This window comes from Gouania willdenowi, chromosome 16 (assembly GCF_900634775.1).
Source record: "Gouania willdenowi chromosome 16, fGouWil2.1, whole genome shotgun sequence".
Lineage (NCBI taxonomy): Eukaryota > Metazoa > Chordata > Actinopteri > Blenniiformes > Gobiesocidae > Gouania > Gouania willdenowi.
Window position 1 is genome coordinate 23,914,065 of NC_041059.1, and position 22,748 is coordinate 23,936,812.

General features: G+C 38.7%; 1 protein-coding gene across 1 annotated transcript in view; it reads right to left on the reverse strand.

Moving 5' to 3' along the window:
* oxr1a (oxidation resistance 1a) overlaps positions 1-22,748 on the reverse strand; it is a 142,087-nt gene that overhangs the window by 54,449 nt on the left and 64,890 nt on the right. The window contains 1 exon segment of the mRNA XM_028469837.1: positions 3,477-3,561. Coding sequence (XP_028325638.1) covers positions 3,477-3,561 — 85 coding nt within the window.

Genomic DNA, 22,748 nt, shown 5'->3' on the forward strand with positions numbered 1-22,748 from the left:
AACAATGCAAAACTGCATAATAGTTCTTTTTCTTTTTAAAAGTGCAACTGAAAATGTATTTTGTGCCTTAACAATTGGACTAAAAACGTGATTGCACTGATTTACGTCATATTTGTTTGGACCAGTAGAGGGCGCTGGTGACACAGTGGTCGGTTGGCATGCAGATATTCTAGCAGTGAAGAAGAGAAGCTATGCTAGCAGACAGAGCTAATAGAAAAACGAGACTTTTACAGATATTCAAGTAATATTACAGATATTCTTTCGGTGCTAAAGGGGTAATGAATCATTTATTAACATATTTAAGAGTAGAAGGCGGCCAGAAAGAAAGTATTAGCAGACTCCGCCCGCCGCCTAGACTTGTGGATAAAAAAAGTACTGTGATTCAATTTTCAGAAAATCGATATCAACCGTGATACCTATGAATCGATTTTTAACTGCCTTATGATTAATCGTTACATCCCTAATCTCTAATCAACAATTTCTCAAAAATCTCAGGTAAATGAAAAAACTGACTACATCAGGAACTGGTATCAAGATAGTTCAGTCAAAATTCTTCTCTAGTGTCACTCCGTAGAGCAAAAAATGAGAATAATCAGCAATAATCTGCTCGCCATGTTGGCTTTATTTCCAGAAATGGATGCAAGAGAGGTGTGATGAAAGAGGATTGTGTTTCTTTAAATCCAGGCCACTGGGACAGCCATTTAGAAAGCTTCACACAAGGTTAAGTAAACAGATTTAAAAAGAAAAATTAGGTCTGTCAGTTGTAAACGTGCATGGCAGAACACACACCGTTCATTAAAAAAAAAAAAAAAACACGGGATCAGACAAAGACAGGTACATATTCCATGTGGTTGTTTCCGAACACGTGCACGCACACAGCCCGGCTCAAGACAGTTGATTCTGACTCTTTCTGACTTTCTGAGTGTTTTTGTTAGGTTTTTTTCCCCACAGTTGTCTGTCCATGTGCCAATTATCTTACTTAGCCAGATTCTGAGGAGGAATATTTTGTCTTTGTCTGACACTAACAGACAAGATACTGACATGGTCCGTACTATAAACCACACAAATTAGAATTATTGGGTTCCAAATAAGTAGCATTGGCACTGAGCTTTACTCTTTAGTATACCATAGTATTATTATAGAAACCTATAATTGCAGGTTTTAATGTTTTCCACACTAAGCCAAAACGTCCATAATGACCTAAAGTAATATGCTAAACCAAAACCAAACATAAGCCAGGTTCTTTGCTTTATTTGACTTTGACTAAATATTATTATAGGCAGTCTGCCCCACCTGTTAACTCCCACTGATTGGCTCATTTCGCAGCTAATCTCTCTCTCTTTTTCCGAGTGGCTGTGTTTTCTCTCGTTCATCTTTGCTATTTCCAGAGAGTTTAAACACCATTTCTAATTTGATACGGGTCAGCCAGTAGCTGGACTTGGTTGAATGGACTTGGGTTATCAGTGTCTATACAGATGGCTTTCAGCTGTATGGTTTATTTCTAAATAGAGGCGGGGGGGGGACAGAAAATAAAAGCCAGTGTGAAGGGGAAAAAGGTGAGGGAAATTGAGGAAGATTGTATTGATAAGGAAGCAGGAGAGGAAACACGCCTCGTTCCTGTGGGCGCCAGGCGATAGATTATAAACTTATCTGGTGGAGAGCAAAATACAGAAACATCACCAGCCATTCTGTCAATAACAAAGATGCGTTTAAGATAAAGCCGCTTCTCAATCATTGACATAGCGTTAGCCATGTGTTTCTCATGGCATTAAGGGAGATTTCTTCTGCCGTCTTTAAATGCTCCTGGCTACCCCGAGTCTCCGCTACACGCTGATAGTGTGTCATGCTACATGACGCAATCATTGGCAGTGGTCCATCCATCCATCACACAATCGTGCTGGATAATAGAGAAGGGGTGAAAACACAAGGGGATTGGATGACTGGTATTAATATGGTGTGCTGAATTATAAGAAGGATTGCTTCCAATAAATTATAATTTAACAGTGCGGTAAATTCTAGGTAATTTGCTTCACAGAGAGCTTTTAGTCCATGTTGCTGTTCTGTGGTCTATGTCATACAAAAACCATGCTCTCAATTTAACAAATATCCTGCTTTTGCCTGAGAAGCTCAGCTCTGTCTTTGACGGCTGTGGGATGGAACGTTTTAGAAACTCCATTCCAAACCTTCCCGTAGAGCTTGTTGACAACACATTGATATTTTCACGTGTGCTGTAACAAAAAAAGAATCTAAAACTCACAGGACATCAGCCATCTTAGATATCTAGGAGTTTGGACACTTCATATATAGACAGTTCAAGTTCCAATGATGTAAACATAGGACTTTGTCAATAAGCTAGTCACTACAGAAACATCTGAATTGGATGGCAATGAAAGTAATGCTATTGAATGAGTCTAAAACAAGGGACAGGAGGTGATGCTGGGTAATGGGTGTTATTGGGAGAGGAAGCAATCATCAATAAAAATCTTCCATAGCTCCTGAAGTGACGACTGACATCCATGTGTCACAATGAAGAAGAAATCTGGTACAATGGTAGCATTGATCATTTAAAACCATCAATCCCCCTCTTGAGTCCTTTCCCTCCTCCTTTTATTAAGCCCCTCAACAGACAGGGAGACCGCCGAGAGCTGAGCCGCAGCAATTCCACTTCTCGCTGTTGCCACGGAGAGAGCAGCAAGAAAAAACAGTCAGACTGCAGCTGGGTTTGAGGGTCATTTCAAGAACACAACCAGACAGAGCACATAGAGCGCCACTTTTAGTTCAACCAGAGAACACTAGTTCCCTTCACCTCCACCATCCATTCCTCTCTATAACCCCCCCCCCCCCCCCCCCCCACCATCCTGTCCACTCCCCTTTTCCTACACAACAGCCAAATCAATAGAAATGACAATGCAGTTGGAAGGTCATTTGCGAGCACGGCGAGATGTGGTGGAATGCTTGCTGATTCACAGCCGAAAAGGAACAAATGGAAAAACAAATACAGGTCCTGCCAGTACTTGTAGTCCCCTGTTGTACTGATGATCCAACTGGAGATGGGGACAAAGCTGCAACATCTGCCCCCTCTCCCTTCTAAAAGATAAACAAGCAAAATGGAGCTTAGTGTTGTTGTTGTTGTACAACAAAAGGAGCCGTCAACTCTTTATTTAAAGACAGACTAATGAGCTGCATGTCTTCTTACACACACACACACACACACACACACACACACACACACACTTGTCTTTTCGTCAACAATTCTTGCAGCACACGTGTTGGACTGGCCAAAGCTATAAAACCCTTGCCCTCCCACTGTAGAACTAGAAATTATGGTCACACAATACCTTCACAAAAAAAAAAGCCAAAAATAACCCAAGCTTGAAAATCCAGCTATTCCAGTAGCAGTACAGAATTGTAGCAGAGGAATAACAACAACACAGGACGTGGATACAGGATGAAGCAGAGTTGCTAGTTCATTACTCACAGAATATTCCACGGTCCCTTTGGGTCTCTGAAATGACATGCGCCTCCCATCCTTCTTTTCTGGAGTCTTCTTCTGGCCAGTATCTGTAAGCAAACGAGGCAAGGTACGCATTACATTCATGTTCCTCTCCCCCCAGCTTGACACAAGCTGCCGTTATCCCTGCCCCGTGGGTAGACAGCTCATTCGTCAACAGTGAGCAAGCCAGCCAGCCAGCCAGCGATGTGAACAGAGAACACCAGACCACTTTCTCTCCTGCTATGTCCTTCCCATTCTCGCTTTTACCCTCCTGCTCTGGCACACGCTCTCCCTCTCTCTTGCACTCTCTCTCTCTGACTATCCTCCTCTTACACTCCCTCCCTCCCTAGCTCGCTTTCTCACTCCCTTTTCCCCGTTACACCTTGTACAACATTGAACATAATGACAGCTGTCACCTTGCCTTTCTTTCCTTGTTGCCCCACACTGTAATCAGGGACTGGACTGACCTCAATCAGGATGCTGCCTAACCAGGTTGCTAACCAAAAAGCAGAGCAAGAGGAGGAGAATAAACGGGGAAAAAGAATTTAGGGTGAAAAGCAGGACGTGCTAAAAGTGGAACTGTGGAAACGAGGGAGTGAAAGCAGAGGGAGAATCAAAAGGGATGTAGAGCTATGTGTGATTCAATGTGTGCAAGTGTAGTTAACAAGGTTAGATATACTGCAGGTGTTAGCCGCAAGGTTTGAAGGCATCCCACTTCTTGTGAATGGACCTGGTAGAGGGTTAAAGAGTGAAGTGAGGTAAAGGAACAAACAGAAGCCGGAAGGGAGGATGAAACTCCAGGAAAGACTGCATTTTGGTCGATTTAACGATAACCAGTCATGACATTAGGGATAAAAAGGAATGGTTTATTATGAAGGTTTGAATGTGAAAAATACTGATAGATGGTGTACATGTAAGTGCGTGTCTGTGTGCAGTTGTGTGTGGAAACCATCTGTATGGAGTTGAGTAGGTGACTGGAATATTGAAAACCGGAAGATGAAAGAAAAAAGCGGAAGATATGATGTGAGATGAAAGAAATAGTAAGGGAGACTCTCAGGAGAGCAAATGTTGAAAGAAACGCATAACTTTAGTCTCTGTCTTGATCAGTGAGCATGTGACTATAGGCTTAGAAAGCCCTGAGAACAGCTTTACTGAGTGGAGGTGTGTGTGAAAAGGAGAGAGATGATTGGAGGATGTTCTTCACTCGTAGTTAAATTTCGCAATTGATGTTTCATAGGTGTAACTCATGACTATGGTATCCCCATGATTAGGATTTATGTTTAGCAGCTTAGGACTATATTTCAGTGTGGAAGAACAGTGGTGAAACCAGAGGTGCTTTAGGTGTGGTCTATGTATAAGGACATGCACACCAATAGGTGTGGAACCTAATGATGTACAACCTAATGAAATGCTAAATTCTAACCAAAATAGCCATTGTTCCGCCAACAGAATGGCATGTTATGGAAGACAAGGGAATAGTTCTTAGGTTAAGTATGGGGAAGTCAAGACTGAAGGCAGAATATACTCCAGAAAGGGTGTCTATGATAAACAATAAACAATAAAAATAAAATGAAAAAATCACTGTAAAAAGCAAGCACCTACATGTAAGAAGAGAAAATAAATGGTTAAAATACTTAAGTATTGAACAGTTGCCTAAATTATGTTATTCTGTCTACACAAAAAAATGAAGGATTGCTCTATCAATCACTCAGTATTCATATGAAAACCTTGGATGGATGACGCTTTTAAATGGAAACTACTAACTGAAGGATTGGAATGATTAGTATTGTGTTGCTTTTTAGAATCATGAATAGTCTATGCTTTGAAACAGACATCTTGATCTGATTTCTGTCTTTTTTTTGGTTTTAATGTTTAATTCAAAGAAAATATGTATTTGCTGCAAAACTGAAAAGGCTAAAAAATGCGGTAATTTGAATAGTGGAGGAATGTCAAAGCCTGCACATGAATACCTAGCTTGTATGCATGGAAAATGCTAACAAAACATCACAGCCAGACTTGAGCACACTGCTGAAAAAGAGGAATGGAAAAGAGAAAATGGCAGATATGCATTAGTAGCTGCAGGGGTGCTGGCACATGGTGAGCTGGTGATTGGTCTAAAATTATACCTCACTCTGGATGATGGCACAACGAATGAGCATTTCATTCACGCCCCAGACATACAACAGAGCAGAGTGCCAGAACATCTTTAATAACAAAAGCTCTGGTTACATCTCTCTATGATGGAAAAAAGCTGTGTATGTTGTCTATATATAGGTGCCATTTCTATAAGAATTGTCCCCTTAGGTCCACAAATCACAGCCTGTTTGTTCCGTGTCATCTAGTACGTATAGAAAATTTTATTTTCAGTCAAGTGTTTTGCACTTTATCAATAGATCGTTTGCAGCGACGTCACACATTTCCCATGATCCTCCAGATTCGCTAGTTTCTGCCATCTTTTATGACAACTTTTATTTACAGCATGGCGGAAATCGTTGAGAAAAGCGCAAAATGGGAGTTATGTGCACAGTTGTCGGGTGTTCTAACAATTCTGCTCACAACAATGTTTTGTTTTTTAGTTGTGAATGAATATGTTAAAATACTAATATTTGTTCATACAGAATCAATGATGTATTCATTCTTTTATTCATTAATTCACTCAAGTATACAGTGATATTTTACTGTCTGTGAAACACCTTTTGTCCCTGGCATAATTATGTGACAGTTTTAAAGTAGTAAAAGTTTATTAAGATTAAAAAAATGTCATGATAAAATTATAGAACTATGAATATTTCTTTTAAGACTCTTTTGTTCTTGACAGCTAACTTGGGCCAGTCAGAAGATTGCAGTGAAGACATAACATCTGTTGGTACATCTGTTGGTGCAGAACCTATACCTGGCCAGCCCGTGAACGTGGATCATGAAATTCAAACAGAGATGCCAGCTTCTGAAATAAATGACCTTGATAAAAGACTGAAAGATGCCGATGAAATTCAAAAGAAAGTATAAGACCTTTCCTTGAACTAGGACTCATTTAGAAATGACAAGGAGAAAGTCAAGTGTTATACTGGCTTACCCAGTTTCAGTGTTCTTACGTGTGTACAGGTATTTCACTTTGTTGCACCTTACAGAACAACCACACATACTGTACAAATGTATTGAGCCAATTTCAAGAACTTCTGATCGTACTGATGAGGCTACATTTAAACACTCCATTCCAAGATTTAGCCTATTGTTTTGGAGTCTCTGTTTCCACTGCTAGTCGTATTTCTGATCGTTGGTTACCAGTCATGAGTGTCAGATTGTCATCCTTTATTGTTTGGTCAGAATGGGAAGTGCTACAGAAAACCACGCTGCTTTCATTCAGACAGTCATTTGGTAATAAGGTTGCTGTCGTCATAGATTACTTGAAGTGTTTATCGACCGTCCATCTACATTGGGGTCACGCCACAAGGAGTGATTTCCTTCATCTCAAAAGCATGGAGTGGTCGTGTGAGTGATAAGCATATTACGGAAAACTGTTCAATATTAACAAATTTGCTTTCTGGAGATTTGGTGCTAGCAGATTGACGATTTGACTGGGCAGACAGTGTTGGTTTCTACTGTGCTAAACTAGCAATACCTGCCTTTACATGTGGTAAAAGTCAACTCTGCATTAGAAATTGAAGAGACGAGGAAGATTGCGAATGTCAGAATACATGTTGAACGAGTGATTGGATTAGTTCGAAGGAAGTACCCAATTTTACAGTCAACTTTGCTTATAGAGACCGTCACGTGTAAGGAGGGACAAGAAGACACACCACTTGACATGATCGTTAGAGTTTGCTGTGCCCTTGACCTGACCATGTGTCCTTCAGTTGTGCCTTCAAAAAGTCACGAATTGTATGTAGTCTTTACAGACTTTAGTATTGGAATGTTTTTAGAATATTTTGTGTAATTTCAAATAACTGGAAGTACACAGTTCCCAATTAAAATTTAGCAGAGATCAATTGTTACAATTTTTAGTGTACTCGACTTACATCTATGATGCACCCGTAAATTAAAAAAATGCCTCGTGTACTTTGCAAATGTTAAATTTATACTTAAGACTATGTGTATGTCGATTTAGATCTACATGCACGAGAACTGACCTATTCATTGGGTAGAGAAAATTGCAAAGGCACAGTACCCTACCAGCTGATTAATCAGTCAGGCTTTAATATGTAACTTATGTATTCACTTTTTTTTGCTGTGTGAAAATTCTATGCTTTCTGCCCTATAACTTGCCACTTTTGAATTGGCAGTTATGATTACAAAATCAATTCAAATACATTTTTATTTTTATTTTTTACATTGTACTTGTCGTACAACTTTTGTCGTACGCTTGCAGAGTTTTACTTTACAGAAATAGTTAACTATTTTACAGAATACAGGCCTACACCAGCCAAGTATTCAGGCGCCTCTTTACATTATTGCTGTGGACGAAGTCATACGTGCTTCACTGGCTGCGTAGAAGCACTAATTCAAAGATATTTAGAACAGGCCAATGAAGGCAGCAATTGTTCTGGTGAGATGAGTATCTGTACTGGTTAAGAAAATGTGATTGTACAGTTAACTCCAAGGGTGGACTAGGGAGGGAAAGTGGCCCGGGAGTCATTGACAGACCCGCTCACTTCATGCACGGTGTGGGGAGCCAGCCAGCCAGCCGGGCCGGCAACACAATTTCATGTCCCTTGATGAAAAAAAAAAACTGCATTTGATGTTGCTTTGTACCATAATCATATAGTAATCATTAACTTGAACCCTTAAGTAGCCTACAGTAATATAATAACAGCAATAAAGTGATTTTACAGCATGTAGTGATTTTAATGCAAACAAATCAAGCTCCAGTATCACATATATTTTAAGACAAGTGTACAGGAAATCTAAAATTAGGGCTGCAACTAACGACTATTTTAATAGTCGACTAGTCATCGATTATTGAAACGATTAGTCGACTAATCGGATGACATATCGTACATTTATTTGCTCTATGTTGCTACAGTCTTTTAAATTTGGCTTGAGGCAAATTACGACAAATAAAAACAATAAATAAATAAATAAAACTATTCCCAACTTAGTGTAAACAGGTTCCTTACAAACACAAAAGAAATTGAATACATCATCACTAGAATCTGCTTCAGTAATACCATTTACACATTAAAAAGCTTGTGCATATTGGTCATTCCATTAGTGTTATTGTATAAAATTAATTTATTTCCTCATTAATAGTGAAATTATTTTCTAAAAGAAAATAAAAAGCACATGAAACGCAAAAATAACTACATTAGTGTTTTTACTGTTTAATATAAACCACTGCTGCTGAATCAAGTTCAGTTTATATCTAATGAATTACATAAAGTTATGGTTGATTCATTCAGGATATTTAGGTGTAATAATTTCAATAGTTACATTACTGTCTAATGGAACCAGCTTTGTCTGTGAACACGTGAAATATAATTAAATATATTGCATTTCACACGTTGGGACGGATGAATAGTGACATTAATATTATACTAACATTTATTTCACACAACGTGACATGTTTAGCATTTATCCTTCCATTAAAGTGTAGACTGAAGAACAGAGCTGTGTGTGTGAGCAGCGTCGATAGCGCTGAGCTCCTGGTAACAGCAACATATTCTTACCAGTGGGAATATACAGTATCTCCCACTAATCAAGTCGGTAACGTGCATACAGGTCTGAGCACAGATATATAGAAGGTGAGATGAGCCACTCCTCATGAAAAACAATGTTCTGCTCCGTCCACAGCTTGAAAAAGACGGTGATGACGTAACCAACTATTGTAGACAAACATTTGTCGATGACTAATTCTGTTATCGATTTTTGTCAACAATGTCGACTAATCGTTGCACCCATATCTAAAATAGACAAAGAATCTGGTAGGCCTACCTTTGTTGACATTGAAATGCTGTGAACATTCCTACTAGGGCAGCGCAATATGGACCAAAACTCATATCAATATATTTTCTCAAAATGGTGACACACAACATAAATCTTGATCATTTTATTTCAAATTAAGTCTGACCAGAAAAACAATTCTGGGTTAAATTTTCTGATACAAAATAGCACACAGACTCATTTATTAACAAACAGATGCACAATATGTACTACTTTTGGCTTTTTCACCTGTAAGAGACGTATGAGTGAGTTCTGTAGTGTGGCTTGTTATGGTGAAGGTCTGGGATAGAATGCACTCATTGATCCATCTAAATGTGCTTTACATGTTGTTCTGAGAAGTAAAAGCAGCAACTCCTAAAAGTAGTATTTTTCATACAAAATACAATATATATCAATATATGCGATATTGTAGTTTTCTATATCGTCAAAATAGAAAACTTGATACATCTTGAATCTCGATATATTGCCCAGCTCTAATTCCTACATTATAATACAGCTTAAATAAAAACATAAATGTGTATATGAAGCACACACATTTATTAAATATACTTACAGTTTATATACAAGTCAATATCTACTGTTAATTTCACGTTGCTTGTCTTTAAGTTAGACATTTACATTTTATTTTCATTACATATTTTCTTTTAATTTCTCATGCTCACTCATGTGGTTCTCTGGTATTCACTAATGATTTATTAGACACATTTGTTGCAGACTTAACATCCTTTAACCATTATTGAAAGGAGTGGTGCTTGTGATTGGCTGACTTTTTATGCTGACTTATGTTGTTCCTTCCCGCGTGGGAGACGCTAAAATCTCAGTTACTAATCTTACAGAACGTAGAACTATGTCCCATCCTGCTGCTCTTTACGAACGTAACCTCTGTCCCATTTTACAAGGTATTTACACAAGTTCCTTTTTTTTTGCTGGAGCATCTTCTTGCATTCATCTATCTCACTTCCGAGTTGTTTCCGGGTTTGTTCCCACTGCTGGCACTGATGGCAGTTCTCATGATGCTAGTGACAGAGAGGCAGAGGAATGTTTTTATTTATTTATCATTTAATTATTATTACATTAAAATACGGGACATTTACATGAAAATACTAATATGGGAAGATGGCCGAAAAAAGGTGTAAAATACGGGAGTTTCCCGGATAAAATGGGATATTTGACACTGACAGGTATGTTTATTCAACCTTTCTTTTTCTCTCATGGCCCGACCCACCGGCCCACCGGGGAAAGCCTTGGTTAACTCTCTTCAGATCAATTTTCCCTTTTCTGTAACAACAACATAGAATCAATGTGACTGCTGAAGAAGAATCTCGGTGTGAAGGACATCATAAGCATCAAAACAGTGATTTAATACACCTCTTTAGGGCTTTGTTTTTGCCTGTGATGGCATTTGTCATACCTTTATCCTTAAGCTATGACAGAGAGCCTGTAACCAACACAAGCTAACTGTTTGATTCTAAATAAAGGCTGAACTTAAATGCCAATGTATTTGTCTAAACACCCTGTGTTATGTGCCTGTACAATCTGCTGAGTATGAATCATGGCTGCTGAAAATATAGCCCTCCTCACTTTGTACACAGCCATGACAAACTGATGCAGGGAGGGAAAAGGAGAGTCAACAACTCTGACTAACATTCCCTCATGGTCTGATAGAATACACAAGCAGCCAATTTCCCTCTGCTACCTTGTTGTTCCTGCCTGCTGGCTATATGCAGGCGTCCCCACGTTATTTTTAGAAATCCCCTCTTTTAATATTGAAGTGAGGCTGTTCCTGTGATCCAAACCAACAAGAACAGCAAACAGGTTTAACACAGGATTAGTGAACTTTTCTAAAAAAGTATGTGATCCAGGACAGCCATACCAAAGACTTAAAAAAAAGCAATGTCTATTATATTTTGGGAATTTCTTTAACTTTAACTGTAAGCACTATCAACACATACGAAATACTATAGGTTTATTCTGTTTTATTCCTTTATGTGGAGAAAAGCACTACAAAAACCAAAATAAACAAGAAAGTCAGAGTGTCAGGTGGGAACTAATGTAAACTTTGAACCCCCATGGAGTATATTTTAAGGTATAAAATCATTCAAAAAGGTACTTTAAATGTGTTTTTTTTTTTTAAACGTGCCCATATTTAGTTTATTGGTAACCACAAGGACAGCCTTTTCCAACTCCGTAATATCTCTAAAATCAGGAATATCTTGGGCCAGAGTGATGATAAAAAGCGAATCCATGCATTTGTTACATCTAGACTAGACTATAATAACTCTCTTGTCAGTAACTCACTAAAAAGTCTCCAGTTAATTCAGAATGCTGCAGCTAGAATACTAACAGGTAGTAACAAGAGAGAGCATATTTCTCCAGTATCAGCTTCCCTTCATTGGCTTCCTGTAAAATCTAGAATAGAGTTTAAAATCCTTCCCTTAGCATACATAGCTCTACATGATCAAGCTCATGCATATCTTAAAGACCTGTTAGTGCCCTATCGACCAGGCAGAACACTCCACTCTGAGTTTGCTGGTCTACTGGAAGTTCCAAACGTGTCTAGAAGTGGAACAGGAGGCAGAGTGTCCAGCTACCAGGCTCCTCGCCTTTGGAACCAACTCCCAGTCTTAGTACGGGAGGCTGCTACTCTCTCCAACCTTTAAGGCTAAACTCAAAACCTACTTATTTGCTAAAGCATATACCGTATAATAGCGTTAACCTAACCACTAGGAACAAAGCCCTAAACCTAAAAACAGGAATTCAAAACTAAGATTAAAAAGTAGAACACCAACACTATATTCAAACATGATCCACCATCTACACATAGCTCTAATGAGCTGCAATGGGATGATGTCCAGTCAGACATAGTTGTGCCGGGTTGTAGACAACCACCCACTTGTATTTGAACCTCGTTGTATACCCATTACACTGCTCACACACCATTTACACTGATGTCCACCCCATACTCATTCTCATTCCACTGTTTTCTGCAGTCAGTGCCTTCTCCTCGCCCTTCTCTTTCAGGTGTCTTGAAGCTGGAGCTGACAGTTCCTGATCTTTGGTTCACGGTTCAACTAGTCTGGGACACTCTGATGTTCTATCTCTCTATCCTGTTCTGTTCCCCCTGTCCACTAACCCCAACCAGTGGAGGCAGATGGGTGCCACCTCTGAACCTTCTGGTGGAGATTTATTCATGTTAAAAGAACTGTTAAAAGGAGTTTTTTCCTCCCACTGTCACTTATGCTTGTTCATGTGGATTTGTTGTTTTTTTCCCCTTTTTATTACGAATTTTATATTTTCAAAACCTTCTACGTGAGAGTGAAGTAATGCTACTGTATTAAGTCATTACAAGAAAAGTATGGGACAAGACAGGCATCAGTGTGGCATATTTTGATGCTTGAGTGAAAATGGTGAAAAAATTTACAGTGTACTGGACAGATCCAATCAAATACTGTACCTTCTCCAGAAAGCAATAATCTAGTCTATACTATAAAATGATCAAAACACATAATTCTAATAGCACATATATACTTCACTGTCTCGCTTGTACATTAGGTCCCCAACTTTTGTTTCAAAGATTGAATGTCTTGCTCGTTTATGCCCGTTTCCACACACCTGAATATGATTAGTAACTTGTTTTCAGGCTTTTAGCAGAAATAAATGATTGCACATTAATTACAATCAGGTGTGTTAGTACATTTTGGCATTGACAGAAACAATGAGTTTGAAGGCAATGGCAACTCAAAGCATTCCAAAATAACAATTACATAAACACGTTGTAAAACAAATCTGAAGGCAGACAACTTTTGAAACACACTTAACCTTAACAATTTGGGAGTTTTGTAAATCACTGGAATAAAAAGGACTCAATAACGTAGGCTTTTTAATGGTGCCCTAATGTGTTGTTTGCTAATGTAGCCGCTAGAAAATGTGTACTTTGAACTTTAAAAAAAGGATTTTGAAGAAATTGCCAGGAGATTACGTCTTTCAAATATTTTACCACCACTACACCAAATGGAAATTTATAATTATATATCAGATGTGCAAACTATAGCTGGTGCCATTAGGCGGAAATGTAGCAATTATTTAATCTACCTTAGTGCATTTAGAACAACTGATGGTGGTGCTAAAATGAAAGCAAACACACTCTTTAAACACTTTCTCCCATGTGAGAACTTATTACAACCCCTGAGTTACACTTTAAAGGTGCAAAAAGAACATAGTCGCTCTAATCTGATAAAAATACATTAAGTGACTCATTAGTTGCCTCCACCTATGTGAGTCAAGGCAGAGAGCACCCATCACTGTGAATACCTACACCCACCCACAGGCATTAACTTTTTCAACGAGTTTAACAGCCGACAGCACAAATTGCCATAAAGTGTGAAGGACAAAAACACGAACCGCTTTGTTCCGCAGTTTGGGCTTTAACTTTATAACTGAGAGCAACAAACAAACATCAATATGTGTTAGGCAGAGGTGAAAGTAATGGATTACAAGTACTCATTAGTGTAATTGAGTTGCTTTTTTGAGTACATTTATAAATCAGTAATTTTAATTGTACTGAAGTACATTTTAACTGAAGAAAAATATTTTGTTACATTTCTACACCCAATCGTTACTGAGTAAACTAAACTTAATTCACCGTGCCAAAACAGCATTGAATGTCGGTTATTTTCTCTGTTTTAGAGTTCATAAATGCAGCTATACTTAGAGCCTCAAAAGTGTTTTATTTTGCCCGATCTCGTTAGATCTTGGAAGCTAAGCAGGTCTGGGCCTGGTTAGTAGTTGGATGGGAGACCACTGAGAATTCCAGGTGCCACAGTGGGGGAAAGTCGCTCCAGTGGTATCTGTCATTGTGTCCTTGGGCAAGGCACTTCACACACATTGCCCAGTATGAATGTAGTGTGTGGGTGAGTGTTGGTGGTGGTCGGAGGGGCCGATGGCGCACTATCGCCGCCTCGCTTCCGTCAGTCTGCCCCAGGACAGCTATGGCTACAACAGTAGTTTACCACCACTAAGTATGGAGTGAAAGAATAATGCCTTAGTTCTGTAAAGCGACTGAGTGTCCAAAAAAGCGCTATAGAAAATTGATGTACTGTATATTATTATTATTCACTGTATGTAAGGGAAAAATAAATGAGTAGTAACTACTGGAAGTAACTAGTACTATCTACTTGTACTTGAGTATTTAAAGCTGATATCTGAAAGTTCTGAGAAATCTGTGTTCATGTATGATTCTTTTCAAATGAGTAAAAATACCTAACTAGTCTTTTACTATGGTCTACTGCCCGTGGTCATTCATATACATTAATGTATATAAGTCCCTCCTTCATCCTGTAGAGGTCAGAGCACATTACTCCAGTTTTAAAGTCTTTACACTGGCTCCCAGTCAGCCTCAGAATAGACTTTAAAGTTCTGCTGCTGGTGTATAAATGTGTGAATGGGTTTGGTCCAGAATACATCAGTGAGATGTTAGTCAGGTATGAACCCAGCATGTCTCTCAGATCTATGGACACAGGTCAGATAGTGGAGCCCAGAGCTCACACTAAACATGGTGATACTGGGTTTAGTTGCTATGCGGCAAAGAAGTGGAACAAACTGCCAGCAGAGCTGAAGTCAGAATCCAATGTGAACATTTTTAAATCAAAGTTAAAGGCACTTTTTTTCTCTACTGTATATGATTGAGAGAGAGATTTTTGGTCATGTTGTTGATGTAATGTGTTTGTTGACGATTTTAATTGATTTTACATGTTCTTGTTGATTTTAAGCTGTTGAATGTTTTTTCATGTAAAGCACATTGAGTTGCCTTGTGTATGAAATGCGCTATACAAATAAATTTGCCATGCCTATACAAATGGAAATGAGTGCCAAGTGCACCCAGCCAATAGGCTTCAACTTCCTGTTTTTGAGACTGTCAATCAAAGTGAATGCAGAACTGTGCAGGGAAACAAGGGCGTACGTCAGAACCAGTGGCGGATGCTTTAAGACTACAAGGGAACCTCAGCTTCCCCTAAAATCAGTGGTCAAATATGTAGTGTTGTGTGTACATTTCATTGACTAAATATATGACAGAACACATGTATGTTTAGTTCAGAATCAGCTTCTTATAACAGGAAACTGACAGTGACAGCGTGACGTTCTTCATTCATTACCGCAGCGTCACAGTGTTAATAAACAGTGGTGAAGTTCAGCTTCAATTGACTTCAATGGGAGAGGAATTAGGGGTTGATCCACTGCAGTCAAACTACACGCTCATTGGATAAATGCTCGGTTATGACGCACTTAGTCCCGCCCATCGGACGCCGGGCTTCACAGGAGGTCTATGGAGCAGTGGGCTGGATCTGTCTGTTCCGGACGCTGGAATAATGGATGATGATTGGATGATCTCTCTCAGGCTAATTCAATTTTGATTGACAGCGAAATGAGCCAATCAGAGAGTATGACGTTGTAAGCACACAGGCAGGTTTTTCAAATATTTCAGTCCGTTGCTCTGTGTTGACACGGAGACTTTGCTGATCCTCTCATAGCGAATCAACTTCTGACAAACCTAGTGTCTGTTTTTGGTGTTTGTGGAGACTGTTACTGCTTGTGTTGTGAGACTTTTGACCAAACACTCACACTCCAGCGCGCAGCAGCTACGCGCGTGCGTGTGTGATAATCTACAAATAGTTGTTGACAGCAAAATGTGAATTCTACTAAAATTCACATTTAAATAAACAGATACATTTTCTGAAGTAGGCAGAAAATGAGCTTCCCCTGCATGAAAGACCAGCAGCCGCCACTGGTCAGAACAGCAAACAGGTAAATTTGATTTTGGCTCTTACCTGACCCATAGACCTATGCGACCTTTTTATGTTCCACGATGCACATGCAGAAAAGTAGAGGCGTGGCTTCTGGTAGATTGGGAGAGGCAGTGGGAGGAAGTGAGGCTGTTTAGGGCGGGACATTGAGACGTTTCTCAGAAACTCTGGATAGAAGCCTTAATGTATGACTAACTTGTACTTGTACTTGAGTACAATTTCAATCAAGTATCAGGGGCTTCTTTGTTTTGAGCTACAGAAAATAATCTACAATGCAATATAAGGCTTCTAAAAAACGGTCATAACACATTACTTCAGTGGTCAGAACAAATTACTCCAGTTTTAAAGTCTTTACACTGGCTCCCAGTCAGCCTCAGAATAGACTTTAAAGTTCTGCTGCTGGTGTATAAATCTGTGAATGGGTTTGGTCCAGAATACATCAGTGACATGTTAGTCAGGTATGAACCCAGTAGGTCTCTCAGATCTATGGACACAGGTCAGATAGTGGAGCCCAGAGCTCACAGTAAACATGGTGATGCTGCTTTTAGTTGTTATGCTGCAAATAAGTGGAACAAACTGCCAGCAGAGCTGAAGTCAGCATCCAATGTGAACATTTTTAAATCAAAGTTAAAGGCACTTTTTTTCTCTACTGCATATGATTGAGAGAGAGATTTTTAGTCATGTTGTTGATGTCATGATGATTTTACTGATGATTTTAATTGATTTTACTGATGATTTTAAATGTTCTTATTGATTTTAAACAATTGAATGTTTTATCATGTAAAGCACATTGAGTTGCCTTGAGTATGAAATGCGCTATACAAATAAATTTGCCTTGCCTTGCCTTCTAGTAGAGGGCTAGAGTGTTCGTAAATACTAAAGGTGAAGTATTAATGAAGTTTGACTGAGGGAGTTGACATCATCATTGACTGGTGGTGTGTGAAGCGAGTACTGCCAGTGTCAGGGCCGTGTGTTGATGCTACAGGGAGTTAAAACTTAATGTCTTACTTTATGTTTGGCAGTGAAAACACATTCAAACACAGCTTCTTGATCCCTTCACAGTACAACCATGGGCAAACAATAATACTGTCTGCTGTAGAAGTCTGGGTGAGATGCATCACAATGAAGAAGGTACGTGCTGCTCAACACGTTTGTTTTTTTGTGTGGTGGTGGTAGTGGTGTGTCACGGTGATATGGATAAGACAAAAAGCAAAAGAGCAGCCGTTTCTCAAGAATACTAATAAAATCACTCTACTAATGCTTAGAAATACAATCTTGCCATTGTAAGGACTATAAAGCACAAAACCCGAGAACAGCAGGCCAAGCAACATTCCTTTGGCCACACTCAGTAGCTCTTACACTGCTAGCATACATTAACCTGCCTATAGACACGTTATCAATTGATGGCCAACTTTGCTGAGCTGCAGTTTTGTTCCACAGGATGTGATTGGATGTATGCGACCATGCTGTGAATCTGCTCCAACTCCTCATTAACAACCTCCTCATGTCGACTAATAACGCCTTCATTGTATCGGCACTGTAGTAACTGTTTTACTAAGCTGCAAGATTCTCCACTCTTTTTGTTCAAACCCCAGATACTGTGTGGTGATGAGGTGTGTCAATGTTAACACACACACATTCCCTTCAATTAACATTCTTGTCACATCTACATGACAGTTTCCATAGTGACGAACCTGGTGCAGACTTAAAGTAGAAGTGAAATACTTTGTTACCAAATGAATCAAATTATATTTTATACTTGTCAAAGCATTATTGTTTCATAGTTAGATTTTCTTGTTAAGTAGAGCTATGAGAGCCACTTTAACGCAGAATTAAGAAACTTTTTCACTTCAATAAATCCTTCTCGTTGTCCCTGTGAGGGTAATATACAGTAAGTGTTTATTGGGTGATTACGAGTGTGTGTTTATCTCTCCCTGCTGTCTCTGGCCAGAAAACTGCACTTGCAACTTTCCTGTCTCCGACTCGGAGGCAACACGTACTGCTTTACGGCATCCCAATACAAACTACTGCACACGGTTGTCAACAAACTCACTTTTCTCAAACTTATATCATGGCAGAGCCAGCAAATGCACGTCCACTCGCAACCCAGCGCTCCATCAGACAGCACACACACAAATATCCATCTATCCATCCATCCATCCATCCATTTTCAGAGCCGCTTTGTCAGCACACAAACACACACATGTCCACACTCCCTTCCGTATTACTCCCACATCATTAATTTATTTTACTTGTCTCTCTTTCTTATACTTTTCACATGGTCACATAGGATTATATGTGTGAAAGCACCGTTAGTATCACTGTTGTATTAGGATTTTTCAGTGATCAGTTGTTACCGTCTTTGGAGAGCAAAGGTGCACATGTAACTGTGAGGTGGGGCAGGCGGCGGGGGGTGCACAGTGTTTACGACAGTGACATAACCAAAAGGGACCTTTAGGGGGAGCACTAAGTGCAAGTTACTTAGTTCTGCTTTAAAGCCACTATTTTTTTAAACCTGCATTAGCAATGTTGTGAGTGATATCACCCACTGGGCCACATTGTTCCGTGTGTCTGTAAAACAACAACAACATGGCTAGCAACTGCCACTCGTTCAACAAGTGCAAAGAAAAATTAGTACTGAGAGAAATAATTAGCCATTTGCAGTTTCATTGTAACGGCCGCGTCTTTTTAGACTTGCATGATGTGATATTTGAGACAAACAAACCATCTGCTAAGCTAAGCTAAGCTAGCAGGACAAACAGCTGATCGCTAACATTAGTAAATAAACCACTTTAGTCCCTGCTCGGCTGCAGGTTCAGAAACAAAGGTCACGAAAGAACCTTTTACACTTCCGATACGATGCTGATATTGGATCACTGGCTGGGGACCAACACCATTATCAATCAGATATCAGCATGAATCATACATACCGTTATCACTTATTTTGTATTATGGAATGTTAGTAAAGGCTTGATGAAGTGATATTACTCAAACACAGAACAATAGTCAGCAACTAGCTTTACCATTGGGCTTACATATTAACTGAAAGACACCTTACTTTGCACTCATCTGTTAGCACTATATCCAAAAACATAATGGTCAGACATTGTACAAGTCTGAATATATCTTGGTTGGCACTGTATCTACTAGTAGCTAATTGGCACTTTAAATTATGTTTCATTTCTGACTGTTTGTAATAAATGTGTAAATACATGTGTACCACATCCTTGTGAAAATAAAAAAGCTTGCTGTAGATCTAAAAATCTAATATTTAAAGGAGTTTGAAACTCTACAAAATAATGGTTAAGCAGTTGTGCCGAAATGCTAGTGAGTACATCTTTCAAGTCAAAGTTGAGGAAAGGAAATTGTAAGAAAGCGGGAGGGGTCAAAGGGATCTGATGGATGACTTGAAAGCCAATGCTGCATTTCCTGGATCAATAGAGATGACATATTTAGAATATGTGTCCTCCCTGTACCTTTAAGATCAACTCTGTGATTCAGCTGTATAACGACAGAAAGGCTTCAATGCAAACTCGTGAGACAAATTGAAAGAATTGTGTATGGATTATTTTAACATGATCATATTATCAAACTTTACAAATGCAATTAAAACACTTGCAGCCCAAAGAAACCCTCCCCCCACCAAAAAAAAAACTGGATGGCATCAACTCAACTGAAGTCTACCTTTGCTCTAGAAAAGTACCACTTCAATTGCCTTAAACCTCCTGTCTGAGCCGTTGTACTCTGTTTCATAAGAGCAACTTTACCTTCTCTGGTTACAGTACTAATCAATAGAAGATGTGATGATGTCGGCTATGAGAAACCCAAACTCTGCTTTATCACATCTTCTATTGAGCCAAAGGCAGAGAAACCCAGTCCTTGCTCAGGAGGGCCAATGCATTGTATAATTACAAAACTCGCAGCTCTATTATACCCGTTTACAGTGAGTTACTTGTTATCAGGCTTTTGATAGTGCAAAATGATCTGTTAGATTCAGGTGTGTTTCAGCACGGGGATACAATTAAAATATTTCGGACAGTGATAGCGTTCAGAAACCATTCGTATCTGGCCAATAAATATGTTCCTGAGTGAAGAGCTGATGCCTAGTGGTATGAATAAAACAAGTAATAAGTGTTATAATGCTAAAAGCCTTTTCCATAACTATATCGTGTGTATCTGTTTTTTTTTTCTTGTACTGGGTTTACAGCTTATCTTAGCTAACATATTAATCAAACCAGGGAACACCATTGAGAGAATACCAGTGTGTCAAAGGGCCGGATTTGTCTTTACATTTCTTTTGGTTTGGATCTGTTTATAGTCAATTGCATTGATTTTTCGTCTTTGTTGTATCTTTGCTTTAAGTCTTCACTGCTTCTCTTGTGTTTTGTTTCACAATTTTTTATGGAAAACATCAATTTACTAACTCTTTGCGTTTGTTTATTTTGTAACCCAGTGTATCTTTTTCATCATCTTCTCATGTATCAGTAGATGTTTTAGAAAAGTTTACTGGAAGTCTTTTGTTGGGTCCCTGTAGCTATTAGTTTCCCTACAGTAACTTTTTGTGTATTACATCATGCTAAAGTTTGTTGATGACTAATGAAGAAAAGCAGCCTAACACATAAGTGGAACTTTTAAACTACACTATAGATGAATAGGAAGCAACGTTTCTCTTGTGCCCAGAGAGCATACAGTGTGATCAGCTGACAGCACCAATATAAAAAGATGATTGTTGCAACTCCTATTATACCATGTCGACTGTCTTTGCTGTTAAAGATAAACATTAATATAATTTATATTTTCATTGTTAATAGGAATAAAAATCACCCATAACTGTCCTTCCAATATATTGCAATACATTAATAAAAATCCCAATTACTGGCAATTAGCAAGTCCACGCTTGGAATCAGCAAAAAAATTATGCAATATTAAGTACAACACAATGTCATGAGAAGTGTTTTTGCCCCCAAATGATTAAATAAAGCTTCTTGAAAGCTTTTTGAACACTAGAAGGTAATTCATAAAACCCCAGAGTATAAATAACCCCATATCTGTGTGCAAGATCAAAAGCTTTATCTAAAAAGCTTCCCACTGCTAAACTTTCAAAGATGTGAAAATATTTAGGGAACTGATAAACAGAGTTGAAAGAAAATAGAGAAAAGCCCTCTTGGCTTCAGACAAATAGCGTGTGCAAGTTGTAAAAAAAAAAAATGATATCAAAGCTCTCGCATGGAAAACTATTTGACGTCACTCTTACGCTTTCCTGAGGTGTCTCTTTTTTTATGGTTTACAGACAAAGAAAGTCGTACATGTGTGCTAACTGAATCTGGGAGTTCTTTGATTCTAAGGGTGATGGAAGTCTCCACGGCTATACTTATAGGTGACAGATACTACTTTGACATTAAAACATTTTTAAATCCAACTATAACTCTTGAAATTCAACACTAGCTACTGTATATTTTAACATTCAATTTCAAAGATGAACTAAACCCTGAGGTTTTGGCTGAAGTCCGTCTCGGCTGGAAATAAAAAAAATGCCTTGATTATGGGCGAAGCTCCTGGAGCAGGTAAGACACGCCCACATGTCTATACAATAACATTTCCAAAGAACAATCTATGCTAATCACCTCCTCAATACTCACTATACCAATCTATTTATAATTTTCTCAATCCAACCTACTCACCACAGAGTCCACAGGTTTTTATAGGAGGGGCGGGGCCAACAGTGTTGGTTAATGATGTAAGAAGCCACCAAAACATCACAAACCACTATTCTCATCCAATAGCAGTCACTCTTACATTTTCACAACAAAATACACCAAATTGAAATAGTAAAATGTTAAGTGTGGTCAAAAATCAATCAACAACAATACTTCATAACCACATATATTTGTTTGGCGTTAGTTACTCTTTACGCTAACTCACATCGAGCTAAAACCCACTCCAATTATTTAATTCAATCAATCATATTCATCTGCGTACAAGCCAACTTCCTTCACCATTCAACTATAAGCAAACAAAACAGTCAAAAATTAAGTTAAGCCTATTGATTTGAAGGGAGCTGAGAGGGACACTGATATCTTTAAATATGTGATTAATTATGAAGTATACAACAAAAATAATTCCAATATTAATAGTAATAATAGCTCTACCCCTAATGAAAACAATCATTAGGGGTAGTTTAATCTGTCATTAAACTAGTTTCTTTCCCTAGTCATAGGGCTTCTGTTGACGTGACAGTGTTGTTATTTTTGTGCAGTGTACTGAGTAAACGGTCCTGTGAGCACAAGAAACAGCTTCCCTTATGTCAGGAGTTAGTGACTGGACTAAAGCACATGATGAGGTGAACGCAAACCTGGGGGCCTAATCCAGCTCATTAGAACATCTAATTTGGCCTGCAGGAGAAGGTAGAAATGACTGAGAAAACATGAATCATTAAGTATATTAACTAGTTTTCTCATGTTTATATTTCATAATGGCAGTCTTTTTTCTTGTTGCAAATTGTTGAAAGACCTTTAACC